Source organism: Thunnus albacares, chromosome 5 (assembly GCF_914725855.1).
Source record: "Thunnus albacares chromosome 5, fThuAlb1.1, whole genome shotgun sequence".
Lineage (NCBI taxonomy): Eukaryota > Metazoa > Chordata > Actinopteri > Scombriformes > Scombridae > Thunnus > Thunnus albacares.
Genome location: NC_058110.1, coordinates 36280214 through 36303752, shown reverse-complemented (window position 1 = coordinate 36303752; position 23539 = coordinate 36280214). Strand labels below are relative to the sequence as shown.

The 23539-nt window shown below is 42.0% G+C and overlaps 1 protein-coding gene across 1 annotated transcript in view; it reads left to right on the top strand.

The window, feature by feature from the left end:
• LOC122982320 (IQ motif and SEC7 domain-containing protein 2-like) overlaps positions 1–23191 on the top strand; it is a 66091-nt gene extending 42900 nt beyond the window's left edge. Inside the window, exons 10-17 of the mRNA XM_044351508.1 lie at positions 1–68; positions 774–913; positions 1128–1253; positions 2097–2196; positions 10231–10392; positions 13533–13760; positions 14551–14600; positions 16192–23191. The exon at positions 1–68 is cut by the window's left edge and continues 99 nt beyond it. Coding sequence (XP_044207443.1) covers positions 1–68; positions 774–913; positions 1128–1253; positions 2097–2196; positions 10231–10392; positions 13533–13760; positions 14551–14600; positions 16192–17421 — 2104 coding nt within the window. The 3' untranslated portion in view covers positions 17422–23191. The remainder of the gene's footprint in view (positions 69–773; positions 914–1127; positions 1254–2096; positions 2197–10230; positions 10393–13532; positions 13761–14550; positions 14601–16191) is intronic.
• Positions 23192–23539: the final 348 nt, after the last annotated feature.

The window sequence follows — 23539 nt, the reverse complement described above, 5'->3', positions numbered from 1 at the left end:
CATGTACAGCCCCAACGTTAAGCCGGAGAGGAAGATGAAGCTTGAGGACTTCATCAAGAACCTGCGGGGTGAGTCGCTGCATCACCTGCATCTGTTGAACTAACGCAGGTGCTAGTTGAGCTCATTTAACAAATGTACAAAATGTCTTTTTACTTTGTTTTAGAGCAACAATTAACCAATTAATCGATTTGTTGATTGACAGAAAATTTAATCAGCAACTATTTTGATCATCAAATAATCATTTTACTCATTTTTTAAACAAAAATGCTAAAAATTTGCTGCTTGATGGAACGTGAGGATTTTAATCTTTTTGTGTCATAAATGATAATAAATGAATGTCTTTATATATCTTATATATATCTATATATACCTAAACAAGACATTTGGAGACGTCACCAGAACCTCTAAGAAAATATAACGAGCATTTTTCACCATTTTCTGACATTTTATTGACAGCAGCTCTACTTCAGTTTATACTAAAAACTAATGATGTTCCCATCAGCCGCAGCTGTTTAGTACTAATTAGCAGATGTTAAGATGATGAACATGATAAACATTACACCTGCTAAACATCAGCATGTTGACGTTAGTGCAGGAAACTGTAGACTCACTATGTTTCCATCATATATATATATATATATAAATATAAAAGAACATGAGAGGAAACGCTGGAAATTCACAAAAAATTGCGCCTCATCTGTTGGAAATCTGACGACTGTCCTGTTGTTGTTATAGTTTGATATCTGACTTTGCTGTGACTGTGTTTCCATCAGGTGTAGATAACGGTCAGGACATCCCCAGAGACCTGCTGGTGGCCATATATGGAAGGATCCAGAAGTGGGAGCTGAGGACCAACGATGACCACGTGTCCCAGGTCCAGGCCGTGGAGAGGATGGTGGTCGGCAAAAAGCCTGTAAGACGCTCTGACTTCTCATACAAACACCTTAAAGTCTGTACATGTGTGTGTGTGAAGTCAACATGTTGGTAACAATAGTTCTACTAGTTAATCCTTCCACCTTCAAACTCAGCTTCTGTCTCCAGTTCTCTCCTAGACGGACGATCACAAGCATGTGTAGAATTTGATGTGTGTGTGTGTGTGTGTGTGTGTGTGTGTGTGTGTGTTGCAGGTGCTCTCCCTGCCTCACCGCCGGCTGGTTTGCTGCTGTCAGCTGTTCGAGGTTCCCGATCCGAACCGAGCTCAGAGGAGCGGCGTCCACCAGAGAGAAGTCTTCCTGTTCAATGACCTGCTGATGGTAACACTGTGTGTGTGTGTGTGTGTGTGTGTGTGTGTGTGTGTGTGAGTGTGTGTGTGAGTGTGTGTGTGTGTGTGTGAGTGTGTGTGTGTGTGTGTGTGTGTGTGTGTGTGTGTGTGTGTGTGTGAGTGTGTGTGTGTGTGGTGAATTTTCTTTGCCATCATTTATGGTATTAATAATAATCTAATGATGTCATATATAATAATATATCAGTCAGAGGGACCAAACCACTACTTTTACTGCAATACTTTAACTACATCAAGCTCATAATACTTATGTACTTTTACTGCAATACTTTAACTACATCAAGCTCATAATACTTATGTACTTTTACTGCAATACTTTAACTACATCAAGCTCATAATACTTATGTACTTTTACTGCAATACTTTAACTACATCAAGCTCATAATACTTATGTACTTTTACTGCAATACTTTAACTACATCAAGCTCATAATACTTATGTACTTTTACTGCAGTAAAGGATCTCAGTACTTCTATCTCTGTATTGTAGTCATGGTCAGGAGAACTTTCACCATTTCTCCACAGCTGAAGACGTTTCTGGTCTGCATGTTTTCCTGGTTTGTCCAGCTGTTTCCTTTCTGCTTCTCAGTGGATTGTGGAATAATTTTGTCCATAAATAACATCAGACAACGTTTCGGCCAGCAGAGGATCCTGGTTCTCGTTGAATAAATGAGATATTTTATCTAAACCTGCATTAACTGATGTTTAGTTTTCATCAGAAACAAGCAGTGAACAAAACTCTTAAAGTATATTATACTGTATATAACACTTAATACTCTCCACCTCCTCCTCCTCCTCCTCCTCTTCCTCCTCTTCAGGTGACGAAGATCTTCCAGAAGAAGAAGACCTCGGTGACGTACAGTTTCAGACAGTCGTTTCCTCTGGTGGACATGCAGGTCCACACCTTCCAGAACACCTGTAAGTGCTGCTCTCTCTCTCTCTCTCTCTCTCTCTCTGTCTCTCTCTCTCTCAGCTTCTCTCCGTTTTATTGTTCTTCTTTTTACTCGTTCAACTCTCTCAGCTGTGACACTTGGTTTCTCTTTATTTTTCTATTTCTACCCAGCAGTCAGCAGAATCACACACACACTGACTGACATGTGCAGACACATGCGTGTATTTTGATAATACTGTACATACACTTGTTTTGACCAGTGTGATGTACAGTATGCTGGAGACCTACTGTAACAATGATGTCAGGATACCTGCAGGTCTCCAAAAGTCTTAAAAAGTTCCAAAAATACAGAAGAAGTTATTTAAAGGTTTTAAAGAACTCTGTTAAAACCACAGACTGTATAAAAACATGGACGTAGTTACGGTGACGCTGCCTAACTCCCAGCCAATCAAAAATGGGCAAAGAGGCGGGCCGAATGGCTGAAACAAGCCACCTAGCGGCTGGCGGACCTGTCACTCAAAGCAGCCATGTCCTTCATTATGCAGAACTTTACGGCTTAATAAAATTTAAACGGGTGAGTTATAAAAACGTACAGTTGTCATGAAAGAGGAAATCAGCTACAGAGACCAAAACCGTTGTTTGTACCAGACTGTAAACATGTTTATTTCTGCTGTAAAGTTGGACATTTTAACATGGGGGTCTATGATTGACTCGCTTTTGTAGCCTCAAGTGGTCGTTGAAGGAACTGCAGTTTTTGGTTTCATTTCACAGCCCCGGAGGTTGCTGCTTGGTTGAAACACGTCAGTGAGCCTCATGTTCCTTCATCATGAAGAGTTTGTTTCATACAGTGCGGCGGTGCGGCTGATGGTTGATGTTTTGTTCCTACTGGTTCTCCATCATTCTTTGACAGTGAAAAATGTGTTAAATTGAATTCCGAGTGGTTTTTAAAAGGTCTTACAAGCTCTTAAATTTATTTTTATTTGATGAATACTGCAGAAACCCTTCTTACAGACAAACTAAAGTTTATTCTAACTGCCTGGGAGACAGTAAGAACGATATAGCAGAGAGGACTGTTGAGAGATTTAAAATGTGGATCAACATGGTACAGACAGACCCAAAGTGCCTGACAGAACAAACGGTTGTAAAGGGGATGTGTGGATCTGGAAGCTGATGTAATATGGAAAGACTGCACCACGGCCACAATAAGTTGCAGTAGAGTTGCGGTGGGGTAAAAGATATTTTAGAAGGGTTGCATAATGCTACATGTAGGTTCAAAGAGTGTTCAGCATATAAAACCTGTTGTTATGGTTCCTATTGATCAAGAAATGTCAGTATGGTTGCAGTTTGGTTCATGCAGATCATCATTGTGTTCATTCTGTTCGGGAGGCTGCAGTAAAGTATGGTTGCTGTGGGAAACATGCAGTCAGCTGCAGGAGACGGTGGAAGGAGGCAAAGACTTCAGGTGTTGTGGTTGTCCGCCAGAAACTGTCATAAATTGACTTTTTATCCAGTTTTAAGCCACATTTTTACAATGAACTTGGTGGTTTTTGACTGTATCTTTTAACCAGATGAAGGATTTCAGTCATCAGGCGTCTGGATCTAAACAAGCTGAGCAAACGTTAGCAGCAGCTCGGCTAACAGCTCCTCCGGACGTCCTGTATCTGCCAAACAGCATCAGAGAAACACTGAGTTTTAATATGAAACTGCTTTATTTAGTGTTTGTTTGTTTAGAGAAGAAGAGACGTCTGTGGTTTATTCGGCGGGACTGAAGGAATCCTAACTGGGAGAAGCTGGTTGTTTAACAATGAAGACAACAACTCCCATGATCCCACGCTGCTTCATGACATCATCAAACTTCATCTTTTGCTTTGATTGATTTGATTTATTGAACAGGACAGTGTGCAGTATTAAGTATAAATGATGCACTGCACCGGAGTTAGCTTGAAGCTAATTTGCATCCGTAGTCCATTATAATCAAAACATACAACAGCACAACAACAAACAGTACAAAGCAAAAAACAAACAAACAAAACACAAAAAACACCCTATACAAAATATAAAGCTATACCCAACAGCACATCAGATACACCCACAATGTCAGTTAACAATTAATTATGTAAACTAGGCTCAGTGGTCACACAGCTGATTCGTCTTTAGTTGATTTTTTAATTTGGTCTTGAATGTATTGATGGAACTGCAGTTCTTCATATCATCAGGAAGGACGTTCCACTGAGTCGTGGCTTTCACAGAGAAAGCTGACTGTCCAGATGCAGTGTGATGAAATGGTCCAATCATCTAGAGGATATTCTGGAGGATCTAACAGAACTTACTGAGCGAGTGAACACAAAGTCACATAGTGGAGGAGGCCAAACCATTTAACATTTTATAAACTAGGCACAAATTTGAGAACAATCTAAAATTGTCAAAGCTCAGTAAATTGTATTTCTCCAGAATCCTACAGTGATGGAAATGCATCGGCTTTTTGTCCAGAGTTTTTAGAGTTTGTTTGTTTAAGGACTCAAGAGGTTTTATGGCTGTTTCTCCAGCCTGCCCCCAACATGTGATCAATAACACATCTGGGAAAGAATCACAGCTGCATAAATATCTGCAGCGTCCAAAGAGAGACAGTTTCTAATATGTCTAAAAATTGCTAAGTTGAACTTTATGGTTTTAACCGTTTTTTTTAACTTGTTTCTTAAAGTTCAAATTTGGATCCAGTGTCACATCAAGATATTTAAAATCAGTAACTATGTCAATTTTTTCACCTTTCATGAGAATATCAGCGTTAGGAGGTTGTACCATAGTCTTAGAGAAAAACATACCCTTTGTCTTGTTTACATTTAGACTCAGACATGATTGATCAAGCTAATGTGTGATCCTTTCCGATGCAATTGTTAGCTTAGCAGCAGCTAACTCAGCTATTTTTGCATGTGTGTACACAACGGTGTCATCTGCATACATTTGTAGCTCTGCATCATGACACTGTTGAGGGAGATCATTAATATATAGGCTAAATAATAGGGAGACTCTTAGCAGCTGAAATGACAGTGTGTGTTTAACTGTTGGTCTGAGAACTGTGGTGTGAAGACTGGAGCTGCAACAAGCTCATCGATCAACCCAAACTTCAAACCCTCACTTTTCAAGAAGTGGTTGCACCGAACCTTCAGGTCCAATACTGGACTTATGAAGCCAGTACCAACATTGATATTTGAGAGATAAATACTAAGTGAGAACATGAAGCTGTCAGTAATGACACAGTTTCTAAAGTACCTCAAACTTATCTAAATATGTTGGTTCTGTACTGAAATCCTTGTTACAAGGCTACGTAGCTGCTTTTCCTCTAAACATGACTCATTCAACCGACACATTTTTCAATAATGATGTTAGCACAGCCATATACAGTCTTGTGTGTGTGTGTGTGTGTGTGTGCGTGTGTGTGGGTGTGTGTGTGTGTGGTTTCCAAGCCTGTATTTCAGCAGAGATGAGTTGGCTCTCAGTCCTCTGCAGCAGATTGGAGTTGGTGGCGTTTCAAATGTGTCTCAGCACCTGTTAACAGGAAGCTCTGAAGAGTTCAGCTCCAAAATCATCTCCTCCGTTTTCAAAAAGGCCATAAATATCTGAACCGCCCACAAAATGACAGCTGACCTGAAACGACGGCACATTCTCAACCCGTCAGAGGAGAAGACATTATAGACTAAAACCACCAATGTGTTAAAACTTCCCTTCTACACCACAGACTGGATTTAAAGATGGACATAGCAGCATCACCCACTGGTTTACATTTCAGCCAGTTTCCTTATTTTTGGTGCCATCTTTTCCGTTTGGAGCCAGTAACTTACAAATAAAGCCCAAATTATACTTTCTGCAGTATGCGAGGGTCCACTAGGGTCCACTAGGGTCCATTGGGGTCCACTGGGGTCCACTGGGGTCCACTAGGGTCCACTGGGGTCCACTAGGGTCCACTAGGGTCCACTGGGGTCCACTAGGGTCTACTGGGGTCCACTAGGGTCCATTGGGGTCCACTAGGGTCCACTGGGGTCCACTAGGGTCCACTGGGGTCCATTGGGGTCCACTGGGGTCCACTAGGGTCCACTGGGGTCCACTGGGGTCCACAAGTGTCCACTGGGGTCCACTGGGGTCCACTAGGGTCCACTGGGGTCCATTAGGGTCCACTGGGGTCCACTAGGGTCCACTGGGGTCCACTAGGGTCCACTGGGGTCCACTGGGGTCCACAAGGGTCCACTGGGGTCCACTAGGGTCCACTAGGGTCCACTGGGGTCCACTAGGGTCTACTGGGGTCCACTAGGGTCCATTGGGGTCCACTGGGGTCCACTAGGGTCCACTGGGGTCCACAAGGGTCCACTAGGGTCCACTGGGGTCCATGTGATGTAAATTTCATCATCAGTCTATGTGTACGAGGCTCTGTTTGTTGTGACGGTGCAGACAGGCCACTACAGTCTACTGCACATGTGTGGAACAGTAGATAAGGTGTGGAAGACGTCCTCCAAGTGACTCCAGACAGTTTTATAAACAGAGCTACTACGTGTCTGTGGCGTCCGCAGCTGTTGGCGGACGCGTCCTCTCAGGAGTAGATCTGTGGCTTGAGGAGTGCAGGGTGTTGCCTTTCAAAGCTACTATAGTCTGCAGGTCTTATTAACAGAGCAATAATTTCCAAAATGACCACCAGCACACTGATTAGAGGGTCTGACTCTAGAGACTGAGACCAGAATGACTCGTTGAAAACAATGATTGACTCAGTGTTTCTAGAGAGAAGACGAGAAGCTGCTGATATAGTTTCATCTTTAGGGAAAAGGTTCAGTAATTTTCTAAAACAGCTGCTTACTGTAGTTTTTAACAAACAGGATATTTGTTGGGGATTATTTTCAGTGGCGGAAGAATCCACATTTGGTGCTCTAGTGAGTATTTGTGGCAGCAGGACGGTGTGTGTGTGTGTGTGTATTAGTGTGACTCACTGATGTGTTTTAATAGTTTCTGGACAACAATGGAGGAATCAGATATATCAGGCTTTGATACACACACAATACTTGTTAGTAGATCAGTTCATTGTTGGTAATATTATAAAATCATATAATTATAATCATTTTATTAGATGGAGTCAGTTACATTTTAAATTTTGCACATGTTTGTTTCTGGGTTATTTGTTGGATCCACTGTGTCGTCTCAGAGCTGACGTGTTGTTAATGTGCTCTGAAGCTGCAGCAGTCATTGTTTACTTGTTTGATTGGTTAGTTGTTGTTGTTGTTGTTGTTGTTGTTGTTGTTGTTGTTGGCAGCTCTTGTTCTCCTGTTGGAGCTAAATGTGAGTTGGCAGATTGTGGTGATGACTGTGACCAGGACAGATTGTCCCATATGATTCATCAGCGCAGTAATACAAGGACTGCTGGTGTGTGTGTGTGTGTGTGTGTGTGTGTGTGTGTGTGTGTGTGTGTGTGTGTGCATGCTGTGTGTGTGTGCATGCTGTGTGTGTGTGTGCATGCTGTGTGTGTGTGTGTGCATGCTGTGTGTGTGTGTCTGTCATAGGCTACTTTTGGGGACAAATTTCTGACCTCAGACCAGTTAACTGGGGACAAAAGTCGTGTCCCCAGTTGGTAAAATGCTGATTTTTGGGTGAATGGTAAGTGAATTGTAAGTCTATGTAATGTCTCCAAAAGTGACCCAAGACAACGTGTGTGTGTGTCTGTTTGTGAACTGGCTAAAGATCAACTTGCTGGCATTATCACTGTGCATAGATACTGTATATACAGGAGGATACCAGATAGTAGTAATATTACAACGCAATAAGAAACTACTTGAACTCAATGTATTATCCACACTGAGACCTTCTGCCTTTTTATACACTCTGAATCTGTTTCTGTGTTTAGTGAAGAGTAATCTGAGCAGGCAGCTGTTTAAATCACACAAATCTCCTGCTGTATGTGTGTTCTCAACTATTATATAAGTGAATCAATATTTCATCCTGTGGAGCCGACATGCAAACTGTTTATGTTCAGTAAATGCTGTCAGTCAGCTGCTGAAGGCAGTTTGTCCTCTAAGCTGTTTAATGTTGGTGTTTAGATCACTGGAAGCTTTTCTGCTGTTAAACTCTCCTGTAGATCTCTGAACATGACATCATAACATGTCATCAATAAATGACGTGTGTAACATGTGTAACATGTGTGTAACATGTGTGTAACGTGTAATGTGTGTGTGATGTGTGTGTAACGTGTGTAATGTGTGTGTAACATGTGTGTAACGTGTGTGTGATGTGTGTGTAACGTGTGTAATGTGTGTGTAACGTGTGTAATGTGTGTGTAACGTGTGTGTAACGTGTGTAACGTGTGTAATGTGTGTGTGATGTGTGTGTAATGTGTGTGTAATGTGTGTAATGTGTGTGTAATGTGTGTAACATGTGTAACATGTGTGTAACGTGTGTGTAACGTGTGTGTAACGTGTGTGTAACGTGTGTAATGTGTGTGTAACGTGTGTGTAACGTGTGTAATGTGTGTGTAATGTGTAACATGTGTGTAACGTGTGTGTAACGTGTGTGTAACGTGTGTGTAACGTGTGTGTAACGTGTGTAATGTGTGTGTAACGTGTGTGTAACGTGTGTAATGTGTGTGTAACGTGTGTAATGTGTGTGTAATGTGTAACATGTGTGTAACGTGTGTGTAACGTGTGTGTAACGTGTGTGTAACGTGTGTAATGTGTGTGTAACGTGTGTGTAACGTGTGTAACGTGTGTAATGTGTGTGTAATGTGTGTAACATGTGTAATGTGTGTGTAACGTGTGTGTAACGTGTGTAACGTGTGTAATGTGTGTGTGATGTGTGTAACATGTGTGTAACGTGTGTGTAACGTGTGTGTAACATGTGTGTAACGTGTGTGTAACGTGTGTAATGTGTGTGTAACGTGTGTGTAACGTGTGTAATGTGTGTGTAACGTGTGTGTAACGTGTGTAACGTGTGTAATGTGTGTAACATGTGTGTAACGTGTGTAATGTGTGTGTAACATGTGTGTAACGTGTGTAATGTGTGTGTAATGTGTGTAACATGTGTGTAACATGTGTGTAACGTGTGTAACATGTGTGTAACGTGTGTAACGTGTGTGTAACGTGTGTAACGTGTGTGTAACGTGTGTGTAACATGTGTGTAACGTGTGTAATGTGTGTGTAACGTGTGTAATGTGTGTGTAATGTGTGTAACATGTGTGTAACATGTGTGTAACGTGTGTGTAACATGTGTGTAACGTGTGTAACGTGTGTGTAACGTGTGTAACGTGTGTGTAACGTGTGTGTAACATGTGTGTAACGTGTGTAATGTGTGTGTAACGTGTGTAATGTGTGTGTAATGTGTGTAACATGTGTGTAACATGTGTGTAACGTGTGTGTAACATGTGTGTAACGTGTGTAACGTGTGTGTAACGTGTGTAACGTGTGTGTAACGTGTGTGTAACATGTGTGTAACGTGTGTAACGTGTGTGTAACGTGTGTAATGTGTGTGTAATGTGTGTAACATGTGTGTAACGTGTGTGTAACGTGTGTGTAACATGTGTGTAACGTGTGTAACGTGTGTGTAACGTGTGTAACGTGTGTGTAACGTGTGTGTAACGTGTGTGTAACGTGTGTGTAACGTGTGTGTAACGTGTGTAATGTGTGTGTAATGTGTGTAACATGTGTGTAACGTGTGTGTAACATGTGTGTAACGTGTGTAACGTGTGTGTAACGTGTGTAACGTGTGTGTAACGTGTGTGTAACATGTGTGTAACGTGTGTAACGTGTGTGTAACGTGTGTAATGTGTGTGTAATGTGTGTAACATGTGTGTAACGTGTGTGTAACGTGTGTGTAACGTGTGTAACGTGTGTGTAACGTGTGTGTAACATGTGTGTAACGTGTGTGTAACATGTGTGTAACGTGTGTAACATGTGTGTAACGTGTGTAATGTGTGTGTAATGTGTGTAACATGTGTGTAACGTGTGTGTAACGTGTGTAACGTGTGTGTAACGTGTGTGTAACATGTGTGTAACGTGTGTAACGTGTGTGTAACGTGTGTGTGTCTCACCCAGACTACCCTCACGGTATCAGACTGACGTCGGCGAACCCCGGAGGAGAGAGGAAGGTGCTGATCGTCTTCACGGCTCCGAGCCAGCAGGACCGAGCTCGCTTCACCTCCGACCTCCGAGAGAGCATCGCAGAGGTCCAGGACATGGAGAAGTACCGAGTGGAGTGTAAGTGAACTCTTCGCTGCAGACGTGGTAACAGCCACAGTTATAGTACTATATGTAGTATAATAGTGGTATGACAGTAATGGTGGATTTACTAGTAGTAATACTAATGATAAATACATTGATACTAACAGTAAACTCACCCTAAGTAGTATTTAATTACTATAATAGGATTCAAACATCAGTAATAGCAGAAGAAGGAGTAATAATAGTAGCAGCAGTGATAGTATCAGTACTAGTGACTGTAGCAGAAGTGGTGGCAGTAATGGAACCAGTAGCGGTAATGGAACCTGTAGCGGTAATGGAACCAGTAGCGGTAATGGAACCAGTAGCGGTAATGGAACCTGTAGCGGTAATGGAACCAGTAGCGGTAATGGAACCTGTAGCGGTAATGGAACCTGTAGCGGTAATGGAACCAGTAGCGGTAATGGAACCAGTAGCGGTAATGGAACCTGTAGCGGTAATGGAACCAGTAGCGGTAATGGAACCAGTAGCGGTAATGGAACCAGCGGCAGCAGCTCCAGGAAACTGTCGGATAAATAATTAAATAATTAAAGCAAATTCAAGAAATCTCTGCGATATTTGTGAGGAATGCAGTTTTACTAAATCACAGCAACTTTTCCGCATGAAACGTCCAAATCAGCAGCTGCTTGTGGTTTGGACCAATCGTGGCGTTTGGTGTGGCGGTAACTGACGTCATTCAGGTGGAAGATGAACAAATCTCACCTGCCAACAAACACGATACCATAGACGAGCAAAACTATTCCCAAATGTTCCCAAATGTTCCCAAATGTTCCCAAATGAGGTTTGATACAGTGAGTCAGAAGAAAACAAGCTGATGTTGTTCAGATATAATCTGCCTCAAACATTAACATCAAACTAGATTTTTTTAAACGGAATTATTGATGATTTTATTTGCTGCTGATGTTGAGCTGAAAGTTAATTTAATAAAGGTTATAAATGGAACTCAAGTACAGTATTTTATAGTATTTTTATAGAACTTTGAGTCCTCATGGTTCTCATATTCAGAAAAAACATGAAACATTAGAGCTGAAATATAGTTGTTTCTGTGATCTGCAGGATGCTTTTTATCCAAGGAAGTCATTACATATGACTCTTCACTGCTAGCAGTTTAAATAAATCACATTATTTACTTTGGTTGCAAGTTTAACACAGAAACAAGATACACAAATTGTATCACAATTTTTGAGAAAAGCTGCTGCAAAATCAAATATTTTTGGCCAGAAATCTTGGAGGGACAGCAGCAGCTGAACAGTAGTAGTATTAGTACCAGTAGTAGTAGTACCAGCAGTAGTATTAGAAGTAGTACCAGTAGTATTAGTACCAGTAGTAGTATTAGTACCAGTAGTATTAGTACCAGCAGTAGTAGTACCAGCAGTAGTATTAGAAGTAGTACCAGTAGTATTAGTACCAGTAGTAGTATTAGTACCAGTAGTATTAGTACCAGTAGTAGTATTAGTACCAGTAGTATTAGTACTAGTAGTATTAGAAGTAGTACCAGTAGTATTACTACCAGTAGTATTAGTACCAGTAGTATTAGTACCAGTACTAGTATTAGTACCAGTAGTATTAGTACTAGTAGTATTAGAAGTAGTACCAGTAGTATTACTACCAGTAGTATTAGTACCAGTAGTAGTATTAGAAGTAGTACCAGTAGTATTAGTACCAGTAGTAGTATTAGTACCAGTAGTATTAGTACCAGTAGTAGTATTAGAAGTAGTACCAGTAGTATTAGTACCAGTAGTATTAGTACCAGTAGTAGTATTAGTACCAGTAGTATTAGTACTAGTAGTAGTATTAGTACCAGTAGTAGTAGTACTAGTAGTATTAGAAGTAGTACCAGTAGTATTACTACCAGTAGTATTAGTACCAGTAGTAGTATTAGAAGTAGTACCAGTAGTATTAGTACCAGTAGTAGTATTAGTACCAGTAGTATTAGTACTAGTAGTAGTATTAGTACCAGTAGTAGTATTAGAAGTAGTACCAGTAGTATTAGTACCAGTAGTAGTATTAGTACCAGTAGTATTAGTACTAGTAGTAGTATTAGTACCAGTAGTAGTAGTACTAGTAGTATTAGAAGTAGTACCAGTAGTATTACTACCAGTAGTATTAGTACCAGTAGTAGTATTAGAAGTAGTACCAGTAGTATTAGTACCAGTAGTAGTATTAGTACCAGTAGTATTAGTACTAGTAGTAGTATTAGTACCAGTAGTAGTATTAGAAGTAGTACCAGTAGTATTAGTACCAGTAGTAGTAGTAGTACCAGTAGTATAAGTACCAGTAGTATAAGTACCAGTAGTAGTATTAGAAGTAGTACCAGTAGTATTAGTACCAGTAGTAGTATTAGTACCAGTAGTATAAGTACCAGTAGTAGTATTAGAAGTAGTACCAGTAGTATTAGTACCAGTAGTAGTATTAGTACCAGTAGTAGTATTAGAAGTAGTACCAGTAGTATTAGTACCAGTAGTATTAGTACCAGTAGTAGTAGTACCAGTAGTAGTAATACCAGTAATACCAGTAGTAGTAGTACCAGTAGTACCAGTAGTACCAGTAATACCAGTAGTAGTAGTACCAGTAGTACCAGTAGTACCAGTACCAGTAGTAGTAGTACCAATAGTACCAGTTGTACCAGTAGTACCAGTAGTAGTAGTACCAGTAGTAGTAGTAGCAGTAGTACCAGTATCACCAGTAGTACCAGTGGTACCAGTTGTACCAGTAGTACCAGTAGTAGTAGTACCAGTAGTACCAGTAGTACCAGTAGTAGTAATACCAGTAGTAGTAGTACCAGTAGTACCAGTGGTAGTAGTACCAGTAGTACCAGTATCACCAGTAGTACCAGTAGTAGTAGTACCAGTAGTACCAGTAGTAGTAGTACCAGTAGTACCAGTATCACCAGTAGTACCAGTAGTAGTAGTACCAGTAGTACCAGTATCACCAGTAGTACCAGTGGTAGTAGTACCAGTAGTACCAGTATCACCAGTAGTACCAGTGGTAGTAGTACCAGTAGTACCAGTATCACCAGTAGTACCAGTGGTAGTAGTACCAGTAGTACCAGTATCACCAGTAGTACCAGTGGTAGTAGTTAATGAGTATTTTCCGTCTCCTCTCTTCTCTCCCTGCAGCTGAACTGGAGAAGCAGAAAGGTGTGATGCGTCCAGGTGTGTTGACGGGGGGAGGACCAGGAGGCGGGGGGGTGCCGGGCGGCGGGCCCAACGCCGGCGGCGTGCCCGTAAAGGGCGAGGTGGTGAACGGCACCATGGGTAGGCCGAGCCTCGATGACACGTACGCGTCAGTGGACGGACTCAAACGCACGGCGCTCAGCTCGTCACTGAGAGACCTCTCAGAGACAGGTGAGCGCCGACACGCCGCTTATAGATTAGATTCAAACAGAATCTGTTCTGTCACTTGGAAAATAACAACAGGCAGGTTTTCTGTTAGTTTGTTATTATGAGTCAGTGACTCAGAGCAAACCTACATCTGTGGTCTTATGCAACCAATGAAATAGTGATGAAATCTAAAATGGTAATATTATACAGTAAGATGGAAGTCTAATGTAGTGCTGTGATGCTCTTTCTCCACCTACTGGACAGCTGCAGGAACTACAACACCAAATTACAAAGGATGATGATACTGTGGAAACTGCACTTTGGATGGATCACTAATTTTTAACAGTGATGGAGGAAGTACTGAGACCTTTTACTTAAGTAAAAGTAACAATACCACAGTATGAAAATACTCCAAAGGCAAGTTTATTTGTAACAACAAGGCAATTCAGAGTGATTTACAAAGAGCATAAAAGGCATCAAGACAGACTATAAAAGCAACACAAGTAAAAAGGAATAAGACATAAAACAGGAGAAAAAGACGGTTTCACTACTGATAACAGTCAGGAGCCCAAATGAACATTAAAGCTGTTTTTCTTGCTGTAATCGTAGAAAAATCAGATAGTCTTTGTTAAATTGAAGTATTACAGTCTCTCTCTGAACATTTAGTTCAACATTTTGGGAAATACTTTATTAGCTTAGCATAGTACACCTCTAAAGTTAACACTTTGTATCTTTTTTTTTTTTTTTTTTAAATCTGTAAACATAAATGCAAACGCACAGGTTTTAATGTTGCTTCATTCTGATTGGGTAATAGGGAAGCGAGGTCGTAGGAACAGTGTGGGCTCATTGGACAGCACCATTGAAGTAAGTCTGGTGCTTGAAGCATGATGTGACCCGGCAGCACGCTGCTGCAGCATGTTCATCTCATTCATAACATCTGAATGTGAATGTTGTGGCAACGCTTCCTCGGCTATTATTATGCTCAGACAGATGTTTATGTGTATCTTTGGAGAACTTTTATTCCAGCTTTAGATGTTCAAAACACTCAAGAATATTTTTTTATTATTGTTTTTGGGGTCACTTTCACCTTTATTTAATAGTCAGTAGATAAAGGAGGTGCAACGTTTGTCCCCTTTCACCAAAGACGACTCCTGTCTGTCTTATATATAGATCAAGTGTTTCTTTAGTTTAGTTAAATGTGTTAAAATGAATGCGAGAGGAAATGATTGCATGTTGCAAATCTGGTGAAATGGACCTAAGTATCAAACTGGGATGTTGCAGCTGGATGAGATGCATCTTGACCAACAGCCCATCAACACGCCTGCATTTTTCTTGCCATTTGTCTTCATCATCTGCATCACTTCCTCTTCTTCTCCTTTCCTGCATGTCTGCCCTGAAATCTGCACGTTTAACTCACTGACATCAAATCACACTGTTCAGTGCAAACGGGAAGTTTTACTTTTCTTTCAGGCAGCTGCTGACTTCACTTCACTTCAGTTCATGTGCAGCAAAAACCTGTTAGAGACTGAGAGCAGAACTGACTCAGTGTTTCTGGGGAGAAGTTGAGGCTTTTTTGAATGGGAGTCAGTTGGAGCAGCTTCAGCTGGGCTGTAAAGTCAACATGTCAACAACTATGATTAGAATAAAACAAAAATAAATTAAAAAAGAGCAGTTACATACTGTAGGTTGCACCACAGTCTGAAAACAGACACTTTGAAAATGAAATGAAAACACCAAAGTGTTAGAAGACACCAAAGAGCTTTGTAAGAACCAGACAGGAAGATTTAAATGCAGCAGCGATGAGTCGCCTGACTGTAAAAACAGCTGATCGACAGGAAGAACCATCAGCAGTACAGATGAGAGAGACACGCTGTACGTGCTGCAGCTGTAGCATCATGTCAGAGAGAGTATTCATTTTACTTTTACTAGTAATAAACATCTGTAATTCAGGGTTTTATCAGCCAAGACGTTCTGTAACAGATAAAACGTTTCGGTTGTTTATGTTTGTTTATGAAGGTGGAGTTGTTCGGGGCCTCACAGGTCTGCATATTAATGTGCTCACAATAACAACATGCTAACATGCTGATGTTTAGTAAGAATTTGGACTTTAACCAAAGAATTGGATAAATTAAAGTTTTGACCTGATGATGGCGCTGGATGAAAAGTCAGAGGATCAGTTATTATAAATCATCCTGAGGTGGACATGAACGTCTGAACCAAGTTTCTCGATAATCCATCCAATAGTTGTTGAGACATTTCAGTCTGGACCAACGTGGTGCATCGGATCCGCATCCGGTTCTTATAAAACATCCATGACTGAAATGAACTGAAACCAGCGGCTGCCTGGACCGTTTGGAGTAAAACACTGAGTGGGAAAAGTATAAACTATTTCTAATCTGCTGTGTTTGTATGTCCTCCCCTTTTCTCTCTCTCGGTTCCTCCGTCCTCCTCTCAGGGTTCCATCATTAGCAGCCCCCGGCCTCACCAGCAGCGCCCCCTGCCGGCTGGAGGTCTGTCCTACAGCCCCATGATGGTCCCTTCATCTCCAGCAGCTTACCGGCCGCACCGCCCTACTCAGAGCCCCGGTACGGGGGTGGGGGGTGGGCCGGGGCTCTGTCACAACCAGGGAGGGGTCACCACTTCCCCACTCGTGAGCGGGGGAGGGGCTGGGCTCGGAGGAGGGATGGTGGGTGGGGGAGGACCGACTGGCGGCGGCCTGCTGGGGAATTTCTTCGGCAGCCGCAGAGGCAAGGTTCCTGGTCCCCTGACGATGACATCACCCACACCGCAGGGTCCCCCGAGTCCCCTGATGATATCATCACCCCCCCATTACCCCGCCCCCGCGCCTCCCATCCCCCACCCATCCTCCCCTTCCCCATGCCCCTCCCCCTCGGCCAACCTCGGCCAGTCGGACTCGGGAGGAGTTGGAGGGGGAGGAGGTACGGGAGGGGCGCCGTCCAAGCTGCAGGCTCTGCACGCCCAGTATTGCCACGGCAACAGTGGAGGAGGCGGAGTCAGTGTTACTGGGCACCAGCAGCAGCAGACCCCCCCCCCACCTTACCACCATCATCACCGCTACCACATGCAGAGCGTCCCGCAGCACCACGTCCTCTCGCACAGGGTCTCCGTGCCGCGGCGGCAGGGCCCGTCCGGCTGCGCTCCCTCTCATACCCAGCAGCATCAGAGGATCCAACACGGCGCCGCCCACCCGCGCTACATAGGCTCGGGATTCATCACGCCCCCTCCGCTGTCCCCGCACTCCCCCATCACCCCCACTACCCCACACGGACTCTACCACTCGCACCCCGCGGCGGGGAGGCCAGGTGGCGGCGGCAAGCTCCCGCTGACCATCTCGCACTCGCAGCCCCACCCCCACGCTCACACACACTCTCACAACCACGCCGTGCACACACACTCCCCGCTCAGCCCCTCCCCCTCCGCCTCCACCCACTTCATCTTCTCCACCCCGCCGCCCCAGACACCCTCGGCGCGCCTCGTCAGCCAGACGCCGCCGCAGCCCTACGGCCCCCAGTACCCGCCGCTCTCCTCCATCCCACCTCCCCCGCCGCACTCCCCCTTACCTCCCCCGTCGAACGCCCCGCTCTCCCCGCACCCAGGGGCGGCGGGCGGGCAAGGGGGCGGCCCCAAATCGAAACCCGTCAGTCGGATCAGCACGGTCGTGTGAGGAGGCAGAAGACGAGGGCGGCGGTTCGCCACCCCGCCGTGAGCCACCGGGGGGCGGCGGTGAGAGGGAGCAGGAGGGGGAGGAGGAGAGGAGGAGGGCAGGTGCAGGTGTATCAAAGCGGCCGCCTGGTGAGGAGGAGAGCACTGAGAGCGGGGAAGAGGAAGTTACTCAGCCTGTGTTATTTTCACATCCACTTCCCGCGCAGGTAGACGGACTCTCACGCTGAACGGCGGCGACGGCGGCTCGTAGCCTGCCGCGGCCAAACTGCCCACAGAGCAACACCGAGAACGCAAATCACGGCGTTTTCAGTCAAAACGAAGCTGAAGAAAAACTCCCACACAGCTCTGTCTCGGTGAGAATCTCCTCACCTTCCCTTCGTTGTGCCCTTCTGAGGACATGTTTGTAGTTCTTCACTGACAGAGGAAGTGTTTATGTCACATTGTGAGTCTCTGCGGTGGACAAATGGTTCAGGGACCAGATTTGAAGGGAACAGTGCCTGAGAATTTAACACAAGGGTTAGCGCTCGATGCTAACACTATGTACCATCTTAGTTGAGGGGACAGTTCAGGTTTTAAGGAAGCCTGAGTCCTTTTACTATATTCCAAAAATCACACTCGTCTTGCACCGCTATGTTTTTTTTCGCACAAAAAGCACCTGTACCATTGTTTTGGTTGTTGACATATTACAAGCCATGAGGTGTTACTGAGAGGCAGAGGTGGTTGGTGTTAATATGGTGCAGTTTCTGTGTCTTAGACAGGCATGCATGACCTGTGCAATAGCTAATGAGTGTCAGTGTGTCTATGGTTGAAATCCTATATGCAGGGGAGGGACGTGTTGTGATTTGAAGCCCCAATCCAGAGTTTATTTGGCCATAAAAAAGTGCATTTGTGAAGGTTACTGAAGACTTTGCTTTCTACATTTGTTGTTCAAATTCTAAATAAGCCATTGAAATAAAAACTACAGGTGTTTTTTTACATTTGTGTTTTGCAAAAACTACTAATGAGGGCAAAACTCTCAAAGCCTTTAGTGTTTGTGGGTTACAGGGTTTCAGCAGGGTGCACTATGTTGTTGTTGTTGTGGATTGGGACATTAAAATTGGCATTTCTAATACTTTATTCTTGTAAAGGGGGATTTATATGATCATTTGTACTAAACCAGTGAATGCTCCCCCTCAAGTATCCCAATATATATGAAAGTGTAAGCCTGAATCTGTCAGAAATTATAATATATGTCAACTGTATTTCATGCTCTATATTGTGTGTGACCCTCTATGTTGCCAGGGAAGGAGATTACACTCAAAGGTGCCAAACAGGGTGCAGTCTGGGAAACAGAGTCTTTTGTGTCACTGGTTTGTCAACCTTTGATGAAGCCTGAGAGCTACAGAACCTAAACACAGTCACCCAGTCACTGACACAGGCTCAGTGTTACGTCAGGTTACATTAAACAAGTTCTATAATGTGACTCTCTGTACATTTCCCTAAAAGATAGAATCCTAAAAATCTGGGTGGGAAGTTAAAATGAACAAGGTTTTACCCAGTTTCGAAAATCACAATTTAGCATCGACCAAACAATAATGATATTTAAGGATGGTTGGTTAACCGATGTCTGGAATAGTCTGACGCCTGAATGTGCAGGTGTTGGACATCAGCGTCAGCGTCTCCTGATGCACATGAACGTCATGTATATGTGGACAGCAGGGGGCAGTGTTACATTTACCAAACCTAAATATATACGCAAAAAAAAACCCTCCAAAAGCATTTTTATGGATGCCAAGAGACGCTGTGGTTACTCATCATTTTCAAGACCAGTTATCTCAAAATCACCACTTAATTATCAATTTTTTAACTTTTAACTAATAATATTTCATGTTTTTATTATTTTAAGAATGTTAACCCAACATAATGGTTTAATATCTTGTTGTCTGGATTTATAACAGTCATCCTGTGCTCATGACATCAGGATCTGTGGATATACTAACATACATAATAACAGTAACATTATGCGTAAACTGGATTCATTCTTATTTTTTTTCTGGAACTTCTTTTTCAAGATAATGAGATATGGAAGTCCTGATGATCACAAACTATGTTTGACATCTCTGGTTAAAGTTACAGTTAAATTATCATCAGAACAATGAGCTAAAAACTAAATATCATGAGATGAGTTGTGATGTTGACAACTATTCCACACAAAACATGCTGCAGTAATCGCTCCGCTCGTGGCTTCCATACATTTTATGCAGACAGACATTGACCAGAGTTTGGCTGGTGATAAATCATAATTTCCTGCCCTGATTGCTTTAGTTTCTTACTAAAGGATGTGAAATCTTTAAAACATTTCTGAAAACAAACCTCAAAGGTAAACAGAATTTTATGAGCCCTTGTTCACAACTCGTGTTGCAAAATGGAGAATAAGGTGCCTTCAGACAGACGGATGGTACAGAATAAACTGGTCATAAGAAATGATGTTGAATGAATTTCAGATACCACCTGGCAATAAAGAGACAATTAAATAAGTGATATATTGATTGATTGTATCTTTTCACAAAAGCAAATATTAAGCCATGTAATGAATTTTTTAAATCTGGCTGAAAGACTGAGCCCTTCGTCTTCATCGTCATCCAACAAAGACACAAAGGAACCTGAGAACTGGACCTAATGTTATCTCGAAGGACTTGCTGACGTCTCAGACTGGAGTGCAGAACATCGTCGCTGTCACGCAGAACTAAGTGAAATATTCTTGAACAAACTCATTTTTACGCATTATTTTTGCACTTTTGAGTTAAACCTGTCATTCCAGTGTTGAAGTGTTTTCTGTCTTTCTCTCTTCATTTGACTGAGCTCACAGGACGTCAGAGCAGGAAGCCCATGATGGCTGGTAGAAAGTTCTTAAACTATTTTACCATCCAATTGTACTTTTTGACTAGAAGAAAACTCTCAGTGCTGGTTGCTTTGCTGTCATGGTGGCTGGTTTAGTCAGCCTCGTATAAATATTCGCCAGCGTTTAACTGGTGGATGATGGGAAATCTCTCTGATGCTGTGAATGCAAACATTAATGACACATTTCCCTGTGATTACATGAATGCGCCAACTGTAGATATTAACTGTACAGTGTGTTCGATTTTCAATGGGGCCAACAGCGTCGATCTGTAACTGAGGTCAGAACTGCTTGAATTGACTAAATGAAAATGCTCTAACAACCAAAAGTTCATGAGGGTTCTTCAGGCTATTTGAGCATCTTAGGGTTCCTCACTAGTAAAAACAAAACAACAGAAAATCCTAAAATGTGTTTTAAAGAGGCCCTTTGTGTTTGAGGTTTGTTGAAATGCCGTCATGGATTATAATTGATGGATTATATTCATTTGACGTTCCTCAGGGAACCATCTTGGGTTCCCTGTTGTTTTTAATCTGAAGAACCATTGACTTTTTAGAGTGTGCTACTGATATAATTATCAATATTGTTGTGTGACAAGCTTCTACTAACAACGTACTCCTTGGGCTGTTTTTTGTATTTTTAGCATCTTTAATTTTGTTATGTGCTTATGAGTGTGAGATGATTTTCTTCTTTTCTGATTTGGGCATCTTATGGAATTACTAAAACCTTTTTAATTTTTGATATGTTTACAACAAAACCAGGAATTTTCTGTGACTAACATATAACTTGTTCTAATATTTTTAATACAGACTTTGATAATTACTTTAACTCACCCACGCATGCTCGTACAAAAACACACACGTCTGCTCACCTCTGAATCATCACGAAGCCTCAGCGAAGCCTCACAACGACCTTTTATAGGAAACAAGCAAAACTTCTGCACCAAACAACCTTTCAAACCATTCAGATAAACACACAATACGGATTTCTGGACCATTGAGCCCCTGTTGTGTATCTACAATAACTTTTGAATCACTTTGCCTCTTTGCAGGGGCCTTATTACTAACAGTAACACCGTGTTTAATGCAGATTAGAACAATTAACTAAACACACTTGAAATAACAGAATAAACTTTTCGAGGATCACTGCATCAAACCTACCTCGCAATGAATTACACAACTTCTCACCCTGTTCCACTGCGTGCCCTGAAGTTCCCGTGTTAAAGCTCCGTACCTGTGCCTTTGCATGTTTTAGCCTTTTACTCACATGTACTTTAAATTACTGCCAACCATTTCCCAAATCAGTTTTTAGATGTATTATTTTATTCCAGGAAGGATTTAGTTTCCATTTATATGAAAAAAAATCAACATGCAGAGACTTACAGATAGAAAATCCATCATTATCAACATTTTTTAACAGTTCAAGCACTGACAGTGTTGCAAGCCTTCTGTATTATTATTATTATTATTATTATTATTATCATTATTATTATTATTATTTGGCCTTTGTGGTACAATAAGGAGCTGATCTTGGCATCAGAGGCTTCCTAAAATGCAAATTCTCGGGTGTCAGGTTGCCCAGAGTTGCACCGGGTCAAGTTTACCTTTGTTTTTTAGGGCTGGGTCCCTGTTTTCACCAAATAATTCAGTTTAAAGAAAACATTGTGTTGAAAGCTCTAGTAGCAGCCACCCATTTGTGGGACTTGCTGTCATTTCCCTGTTCCGGATTCGTATAGTTGCATGTTGGAAATCCCTCTGGGTTGATTGGGTTCGGGCTAGATCAGCTGGTGTGCAGGCTGTGGGGTTAATAGTAATTAAGAGCAGCTGGGTTCTCAGGCTTCTTATCGATCAGCGGTGTTCAGGAAGAATCAGCACAGCCACACTCTCTCAGTTGCTGCATTCAAAAATGCTCCGACATTTTGTGATTTGAGTCGGTTGGTGAACAACAAGCCTTTGTACTTTGTACCAATTTATACTTATTTATGTAATTGTTGGTTTGATTTGCTCACATATCTCATCAGTGCAATACGTAGAGCAACCCACTATCAATTCTCTGATGTAATGATTAGAGGATTAGAAGTCTCTGCAAGATGATTTTCAGATAAATGAACTAAACATTAATGGCTGCCCGGAAGGAAGGAAGGAAGTCAGTCTAATAGTTGCTGTATATTTTACAGTATATTCAGTGTAAAAACATGCAAAAACACAGGTATGATCCTTTAAACGCTCAATTTAAATATGTTTTCTCTGCCCGTGTCTGCTCTCAGCTATCGGTTTGCATGTGGTATTTATTACAGTATCTGCACTGAATGAAACTGTATTATAAACATGAATGTACATAACCATCGTTATATGAAAAATAATAATACGAGGACTCACTTTGCTCGGCAGCAGGCAGTTCGTCTCCAGCTGAGTTTACATCAGGATCCGAAGGTCCGATTTTGAACATTAACAGAAACAGATCTGATCTGACTGCTGCAGGAAAAACAGGGAACATTTCAAAAAATCCTCATCAAAGCTCATCAGATGTGGTTCAGGTAAAGTTCAAAATGTTGGATTTGTTATTCTGTTCCTGTGTAAAGACAGTCTGTGTTGTGTGAATCTATACAAGGGCAATGAAGTTGTACGTAATAACACAATGGATTGCTTTATGGAAAAAAAGACTTGTTTATAATGTAGAGCAAAGAGAGACTGGAATAGTCCTTGTAAAATTGTACGAGTACAGTGTCAAATATGTGTCAACAGAGACGACATTATTTTAAAATTATGTATGGAAAATTTTAGCTGTGTATATAAATATATATTACTTGTACTTTGTTTTTGAAATTGCAGAAATATGGAAAAAGTGGAAATATTTATTGCTCTAAAGATATAAAATCTGTTCATGTTGATGGAAAGACGTGTCCTGTGGTGTTTAGGTGACTGTAAACACACACACACACACACACACACACTGTAAACACACACACACACACACACACACGTTGACATTAGATGTTCTGCATCCAGTGGTGGAAAGTAACTAAATACATTTACTTAATGATTGTACAAGTGAAATTTTGAGGTGATGATTGTGTTTATTACTATTTTTGAATGATAAATCTCAGTATGGTGCTGCATACATATGAATATGCAAGCACACATTCATCCATAAAGACACATCAGAGCCACTTTGCCTCCTTTTCTTACCCCTTTCGACTGAGGCAGTGACGTGGGATAAACTTGTGTTAATGGTGGAGCTGAAT